At 45.3% G+C, this 8,484-nt stretch overlaps 2 protein-coding genes across 2 annotated transcripts; both read left to right on the plus strand.

The window, feature by feature from the left end:
* The first annotated feature begins 316 nt into the window (after positions 1–316).
* On the plus strand, positions 317–3,066 carry LOC105557432 (uncharacterized protein K02A2.6-like). The gene is made up of 3 exons (XM_012004681.1): positions 317–334; positions 1,714–2,299; positions 2,363–3,066. Exons 1-3 carry the CDS (start codon positions 317–319, stop codon positions 3,064–3,066), a joined length of 1,308 nt encoding a protein of 435 aa, XP_011860071.1.
* A 1,812-nt stretch (positions 3,067–4,878) lies between these two features.
* Positions 4,879–6,051, plus strand: LOC105557433 (uncharacterized protein K02A2.6-like). The gene has a single exon (XM_012004682.1). It carries the CDS (start codon positions 4,879–4,881, stop codon positions 6,049–6,051), a length of 1,173 nt encoding a protein of 390 aa, XP_011860072.1.
* Positions 6,052–8,484: the final 2,433 nt, after the last annotated feature.

The raw sequence follows: 8,484 nt of genomic DNA on the forward strand, positions 1-8,484 counted from the left end.
GGACGATGTGATGACCTCGGCACAAGAAAAAAGAATGACGTGCAAAGGCAAGGAGCCAATATGGTAGACAACTTTAGTTTTTGGCTTTGAACTTGTGGCGCCTCGGCAGGGAATTGAGGAGTACTACATGTTATCTTTCGGAAGAGGCGCGAAATACAATTATCTATTATTAAGTTAACCAGAAATAATATAGAAAAATTAGAATATGAACATGCATTAGGTCCATTGATATACTCAAATGTTCATAATTGGAAGAAACAATTTTAAAAAGTTTACTTTAACAGTTGTAACTTTAACAGTTGAGGAGGGGGTAAAGATGGCGAGGAGGAAAGAGGTACGGTGCGAGAGTGAAGTGAGAAAGGGAGTGAAAGGAAGGATTGGAGTGGAGTGAACAGTGTGGTGATGTATCGTGCATACGCATACGTGCGGGACTCCCTCTATATTGGGACGCTCCGTTAGGAACTGCGGGCTGAGGGGGCAGAGTAAAATCGGACGTTCGTACGTGGCAGACGTACGGTACTCTTTCGAGATTTATTCTCCGTTCATAAGTGAGCAATTCATGTCAAATAAATATTGTCAGTTATAGAAGATATCCGGCGTATTGGCTAATATTGATTACCTCGATCCCGATATCCTTCAGTGGCGACGAGGATAATTGACAACCCATATAACTTCAATCCTCAGGTGGAAGTTATCATGAGCGTGAGGAGAAGCCTTCAATTGCGCACAGTACAATTGGACACGATGCAATTGCACACAGTGCTATTGGACACATAATGTTGCGCACAGTTCTTTTGCGCACAGTTCTTTTGCGCACCGTTCATTTGGACACAGTTCTTTTGCGCACCGTACAATTGGACACTGTTGCTTTTGGACACAGGTTATCGAAATATAATTTAAAACACACAGACACACGCGTATGCATGTAGGGCCCTGTTTGGAAATTTTGCTAATTTATATATAATAAATCTTTCTAAATCAGCGTTTGTTCAATTGGACAGTTCAGTGTCGCACAGTTCAGTGTCGCACAGTTCAGTTTCGCACATGTCAGTTTCGCACATGTCAGTTTCGCACAGTTCACTTTCGCACAGTTCACTTTCGCACAGTTCACTTTCGCACAGTTCAGTTTCGCATAGTTCAGTGTCATTGCACATGTAACAGATACAAGGTGAAGTAATCAAGAATTAGAAAAACAAATTAAGTGAAATCAACTATTTTGAAAAGCAGAATATTCTTGTGTGGATCTACACTGAATTGTGCGATAGTGAAATGTGCGAAACTGAACTGTGCGACACTGAACTGTGCGACACTGAACTGTGCGGCACTGAACTGTGCGGCACTGAACTGTGCGGCAATGAACTGTGCGGCACTGAACTGTGCGACACTGAACTGTGCGACACTAAACTGTCCAATTGAACAAACGCTGATTTAGAAAGATTTATTATATATAAATTAGCAAAATTTCCAAACAGGGCCCTACATGCATACGCGTGTGTCTGTGTGTTTTAAATTATATTTCGATAACCTGTGTCCAAAAGCAACGGTGTCCAATTGTACGGTGCGCAAAAGAACTGTGTCCAAATGAACGGTGCGCAAAAGAACTGTGCGCAACATTATGTGTCCAATAGCACTGTGTGCAATTGCATCGTGTCCAATTGTACTGTGCGCATTGAGCCTCTCCCGAGCGTGAGTACTAACGATCTGCTTCAACAGCTTGTGAACCTGCAGACGCAGGTTGCACAACAAAATTCAAGCTTGCAACAGCAGCAGGCTGTGATCCAGCAACTACTCGAACGGCAGAATCTTCAAGTCCCAAATGCGGCAAGCGGCAACGGTGAATCCGCCCGCGATGTTAAAGCCAAAAATTTGGCAGACTCGATAGAACCCTTCGCGTATGATCCTAATGACAACGCAACCTTCGAGTCTTGGTACAAAAGATACGAGACGATTTTCACCACCGAGATCGAAGGCTGGACAGAGCCTGAGAAGATTCGTCTTCTGATGAGGAAATTCACCCGTTCAGACTACCAACGTTTCGCCGATTCAGTCCTTCCTCGTGTTCCGACCGATCTTACCTTACAGGAGGCAGCAAAATTGCTCAAATCGATGTTCGGATACAGTGAGACCAAGTTTTCGATGCGCTTTAAGTGTTTCGACATTCGCATGGAAGATTCGGCGACGTATGGCGAGTACGGCGCGAGAATCAACAAATTAGGCGAAAAATTCGGCGTTGCTAACTTCTCCGCTGACGACCTAAAAAACCTGCTTTTTATCAGCGGACTCAAGGATCCAAGACATGGTCTGATTCTCGAAAAATTACTCAACAAAGTAAACGAGTAACAGCGCAAGCTCGAATCGGCAGCTGATGAAGCCGCAAGAGCAGCAATTGCCAAGCTAACAGTGTCTGATCTCATCAATGAGACCCAAAACATCATCACACTTAAGAAGGACAAACTGGAAGTCTGCGAGGCATCGTCCAACATCACCGAAGTCAACGCAATTCAAAATTCTCGAAGAGGCAACAAGAAAAAGCAAAATCCACCTTCAGCTGGCTCATCTTCATTAAACAGAGTGTCTAGCAGGAAGGCAAGCCGCCCATGCAAGTTCTGTGGTGGTGACCACTGGGATTGCGACTGCAGCTTCAAGGATAAGCAGTGTTTGTCTTGTCTAGCCACGGGTCATAAGTCCGGATTTTGCAAGTCTGCAGCTGACGCATTGCGATGTGAAACCGAGAATCTCCGCCGTAAATTACAAAAACACGAGTCGGAAGTCAATAAGATTGCTAGCAAGCAGATTGCGAATCCATCAAATCGTAAGTTTATCACTCCACGAATCAACGGAAGCAGGGTGAGACTTCAGTTGGATTCCGCTTCCGACATCACAATCATCTCTACCGAGAATTGGAAGAAAATTGGCAAGCCGTCTCTCTCTGGCCCAGATGTTACACCCGGTAGTGCTTCGGGACATCAACGTCTGGGGATCGTTTCCGTGCCATATGAGCTTCAATGGCAAAGAAAGTACCGGGAACTGCTTCGTTACAGCTCGTCTAAATCTCTAAGGCATTGACTGGATGACGTCACTGGGTCTCTGGGATGTTCCACTCTCAACGATCTGCAATAATATCAAAACGGATGTTCAACAAGACAACATAACAAAAAGGTCATGTCCAGGTTTCCTAATCTTTTCTCAGACGGACTCGGCATGTGCACAAAGACGAAGGCCTCGATGACCTTAGTTGGAAATGCGAAACCGGTGTTCATTAGGGCCCGCCCTTCCCCGTTCGCCGCACTGCAACCTATTGAGGAAGAAATGATGCGTGGCGTGCACGAGGGAATCTACAGTCCCACCGAGCACTCCAAGTTTGCAGCTCCAATCGTCGTTGTTAAAAAGAAAAACGGCAAGATTCGCCTCTGTGGCGACTATTCAACGGGCCTCAATGACGCCCTTGAGCCCAACAAATTTTCTCTTCCGACACCTGATCAGATTTTTGCGGGTCTGTCGGGTTGCGAAATCTTCACAGTCATTGATCTGTCAGACGCCTTCTTACAGGTTCCCCTTGATGACGATGCTAGGAAGCTTCTCACGATCAACACCCACCTGGGCCTTTTCAACGTGAATCGTTTGCAGCCGGGTGTTAAAACTGCGCCGGGAATATTTCAAGAATTGATGACCAGGATGCTCAATGGAATCAAGGGAGCGTTTGCATTCATCGACGACATCATTCTAGATGGCAAGAATGAAATTGAGCATCGCCGAGTGTTGTTCGAGGTCCTCGCACGCATTCAAGAATATGGATTTAAACTACGCGTTGAAAAATGCCAGTTCGGTAAGTCGCACATTCCATTCTGCGGCCACACGCTCGATAAGGAAGGTATTCGTCCTAATCCCGACAAGACACAGGAGATTGCAAGTATTCCACGCCCGGAAGACGTCCGTCAGCTCCGAGCCTTCCTTGGAGCCGTTAATTATTACGGCAAATTTATCAGGAACATGATGGATTTACGGGGACCATTAATTGAACTCACTCTCGAAGGAACGAAGTTTATCTGGGGGGAGAAGCAGGAGGAAGCTTTCGTCAAACTGACGAGAATCATGGCTTCAGAGCTCGTGCTCACTCACTACGATCCGTCGAGGAAAATAGTTGTCGCAGCCGACGCATCCTCCTACGGCATGGGCGGAGTCATCATGCACGAGTTTCCTGACCGCTCGCTTCATCCCATCATCCACGTTTCAAAAGCCTTCAACGTCGCACAGAAGAATTATTCCCAGATCGAAAAGGAAGCGGAGGCTTTGGTGTTTACCGTCAAGCGATGCCACAAGTACCTTTTCGGTCGCAAGTTCGAACTGCACACGGATCACAAGCCGCTTCTCACAATTTTCGGCTCCAAAAAGGGAATTCCCGTCATCCCTGCTAGTCGGTTGCAACGACACGCTTTAACTCTGCTTGCCTACGACTTTGATGTGAAGTACGTAAACACCGGAAGCTTTGACTATGCTGACATGATTTCTCGCCTCATTTCAAGACACGAAAGAACCAACGAAAATGTCGTGATCGCCACCGTTGAGAACGAGCTTCGGCGTGAATCGCAGTGTTTCGCTGTCGAGACTGCCGGCATGCTACCAGTGAAATTCAGGGACATCCAAAAGGCCACGGGAAATTGCAAAGTTCTCGGTAAGGTCACCGGCTATGTCATGAATGGATGGCCCAAATCGCGGAAGTTCATCACGGACCTGGAAGTTTCAAAATTTTTTGACCAACGGGAGGCTCTTATTCTCATCGATGGCTGCATCTTCTTCGGGGACCGGATCGTTATTCCGGCTCAGTTCCGCTAAAAAATACTCGAGGAACTTCATCGTGGGCATCCCGGAATAGTGCGCATGAAGTTACTTGCACGTAGCAAGGTATTGTGGCCTCTGATCGATAAAGACATAGAACGAACCGTGAAGAACTGCGAAGATTGTGCAAAAGCCGGAAAGACACCAATCAAGTGTTCCTTGCAGCCATGGTCAGTCCCAAGTGGGCCGTGGTCTCGCATCCTCATCGATTACGCCGGTCCCATGAATGGAAACTACTTTCTGATCATGGTCGATGCTTACAGCAAGTGGCCGGAGGTTTTTAGAACCAATGTAACGACGACTTCCCGAACCATCGAGCTGATCCTGCAAGCTTTCGCTCAACATGGCCATTGCGACACTATTGTATCGGATAATGGCCCTCAGTTTGCTTCAATGGAGTTTGAGAGGTTCTGCAAATCATTGGGGGTAGAGCACATTCGAACCGCTCCTTACCACCCGCAATCGAATGGGCAAGCTGAGAAATTTGTCGACTTGCTCAAGACCGGACTGAAGAAGGCCAAAGGAAACATCGACCAAAAGCTACTCGAGTTCCTCTCCTGCTATCGTTCGACCCCATCGTACGGCCTCGGCATGAAAACACCAGCCGAGGTCCTTAACGGCTGCACAATGAAGACGAGACTCGATCTGCTGAACCCTTCCGGCCCGTACCAGGGACTGGCCGACTCCAAACTGGCGCAACAATTCAACGGTCACCACGGTGCAAAATGGAAGGAGTTTGTAGAAGGCGACGGCGTCTACTATCAACTCCATCGCTCAAACGATTCATGGGAATGGGTTCCAGCGACAGTGATCAAAAAGTGCGGCACTGTCAACTATCAAATTCAAACCGAATCAGGCCGAGTTATCAAAGCACACTCAAATCAGCTTAAGCTGCGCCACAATAAGGGCGCATGGTTAGATACTCCCCAATTTCTCGACGCCGGCGACACAAGCAAGGAAGTTGCGCCGGAACAAAACACCATAGAACAATCCCAAGATGACATCAATCAAAAACCAGAAAATCGAGATGACCCAGAAACATTTGAGGGAAGTACCGACAATTCAGATGTCTTTGAGGATGCCTTGAAGAATGACGAAGAAGGGAATCCAAATGAGGAGGAGATTCAACAGATTCCTGACACCCGCCGACACTCTACACGTTCGAATTTCGGCGTGCCTCCCAGGCGCTATGGTTTTGACGAGTTCCAGTCTTAGTGGGGAGGAATGTGGTGATGTATCGTGCGTACGCATACGTGCGGGACTCCCTCTATATTGGGACGTTCCGTTAGGAACTGCGGGCCGAGGGGGCAGAGTAAAATCGGACGTTCGTACGTGGCAGACGTACGGTACTCTTTCGAGATTTATTCTCCGTTCATAAGTGAGCAATTCACGTCAAATAAATATTGTCAGTTATAGAAGATATCCGGCATATTGGCTAATAATGATTACCTCGATCCCGATATCCTTCAAACAGAAAGGGGAAGAAGTGATGAAAAGAGGAGCTGGAGGAGAATCGGTGGACATGGAGGTGGGAAGAAATAGTGATAAGTGGAGGAGAAACGGGAGTGGAAAAAAGATGAGCTGGCATGAGTCGGCAGTCTGGAGCAAGGAGAGCTGCGGTGAGAGGGGAGAGCGGATGAGTGAGAATCGATACAGAGAGTAAAGAAGATTGGACGGGAGGATCGAGAGATCGAAGGAAGCGGAGGAGGGGAGCGACAATAGCAAGACGAGAGATCGATGGACGGAAGCGAAGGCGATTGGAGGAAGAAATCGAGAGATCGAATTGGCAGCAAGAGGAAATAGAAGCAGGGCGCTGGAAAACGAATGACAGGAGTGGAGAGGGCTGTAAGAACGAGAGGTGAGAAGCGGAAGAAGCGAAAGGAACGGACAAAGAGGAGACGGAGGAACGGAAAAAGCGGAAGAAAAGGAGGAGAGAGAGAGGGGGATAAGGAGCAAGGGAGGAAGAGGAGAGGAAGGAGAAGAAGAGAGAGGAGAGTGAGGGAACAGGAGGAAGAAGAGGCGAAGGAGGAAAGGAGGAAAGGCACAGCGGAGATCGAGACGGAGAGAGGAGACGACAGGAGTGGAGAGGAAGAGGAGAGAGGAGGGAAGGAAGAGGTGGAGGCGGAGGAGAGACGGAGGAGAGGGAGAGAGACGGAGAGGAGGAAGAGCAGCGAAGAGAAGGAGGAGTAGGCAGAGGAGAGTGAAGAGAAGGGGAGAGGAAGAGACTGGAGAGGCACATGGAGGGGGAGAAAGAAGACAGAGGATACAGAAGAGGCGGGAGGGAGAGGAGAGGAAGGCGGAGGAGGAAGGAGAGAGGAGAAGAGAAACAAGAGGGGATAGGAGGGAAGGGAAGGATAGAAAGGATACGCTCCCTGAAACAGCGCCTTGTAAAGCCCGAAAGGGATAAGCAATAAACTCTATCTGTCTATAACTTTAACAGTTCATTCACATTCTGATTCTTACTTTTGCAGATGGATACCGATTCTGTAGTTTTGCAGATGGAAACGTAGTAGTTCAAATACATAATATAGTCATTACAGCAAAAGGTCAAATTTATATTATTGAAAAACAATTTTTTAAATATTCAGATTTGTATTCTTATCCATGTAAATCATCCGAATTAAAATTTTTTGTTATTAAAACTTTGTCAAGACTTAAACTTTGGTCAGTTAATCATTTTTTTTAGCAAATGCATTGTTTATCCTGTAGATAATAATAATTCTTTTGTGTCGTTCCCGATAATTCATAGTTTGATTAATTAACTAAACAAAGTTTAATTAATTATGTAAAAATTAAATTATAAAAATATACAATGTATTTTAAAAAATAAATATATTCCATACTTACTTTTGTATGTAATTTTGGTTTTTATTTTTATAATCCTGTGCGTCATTAAAACGTCATTAAAACGTTATTGAAAGTCATTAAAACGTTATTAAAACGTCGTGAAAACATCATTGGAAGAACCAAAATAGTCATAAAGTCATGTCTTTTTAACGTCTTAAAATGTCGTCATCGGTCCGAGACATCAATATGTCATTTTCCCGTTATTTTAACGTCATTATATTGGTCATTTTTGGTCATTCTCTGACCAAATTTTGACGTCATTTTGACGTGTGTCTGTTAGCTGGGTTTTTAGTGTGTCATTTCTCGCTGCTGACGATTTTCCAATGTTGTAAAGTGCTGTAACTTTTGAACCGTTCGACTACAAACGAAAAGAAATTTACTACAATCAACTACAGAATCCCGCAAGCGGATTTGATGCACCTCGTCAGGAGTCCAAGTTACCGATTTTGCAATATTGTAAAATGCTATAACTTTTGAACCGTTCGACTACAAACGAAAAGAAATTTACTACAATTAACTACAAACGATTCTAAGGAAGACTGCGCAAATTGATTTCGAATATCTTAAAAATTGACAAAGTTAGGTTTTTGCACTTTGTTTAAATGTTCATAACTTTTGAACGGTTTTACTACAAACGAAACGGAAAGCACTACAATCAACTACAAACGATTCTGAGGAAGACTGCGCAAGTGGATTTCGAATATCTTAAAAATTGGCAGTCAGATTTTTGCAATTTTTTAATGTTCATAACTTTTGAACGGTTCTACTACAAACGAAACGGAAAGCACTACAATCAACTAC

The sequence above is a fragment of the Vollenhovia emeryi genome, unplaced genomic scaffold (assembly GCF_000949405.1).
Source record: "Vollenhovia emeryi isolate VEMERY1.0 unplaced genomic scaffold, V.emery_V1.0 DF939488.1, whole genome shotgun sequence".
Classification (NCBI taxonomy): Eukaryota; Metazoa; Arthropoda; class Insecta; order Hymenoptera; family Formicidae; genus Vollenhovia; species Vollenhovia emeryi.

Excerpts from the sequence above, each read along its gene's own strand:
- LOC105557432 (XM_012004681.1), top strand. Across the intron at positions 2,300-2,362 it reads ACTCAAGGATCCAAGACATG|CTGATGAAGCCGCAAGAGCA; the intron begins GTCTGATTCTCG and ends TCGAATCGGCAG.
- LOC105557433 (XM_012004682.1), top strand. The coding sequence starts at position 4,879 with ATGAAGTTACTTGCACGTAGCAAGGTATTGTGGCCTCTGATCGATAAA.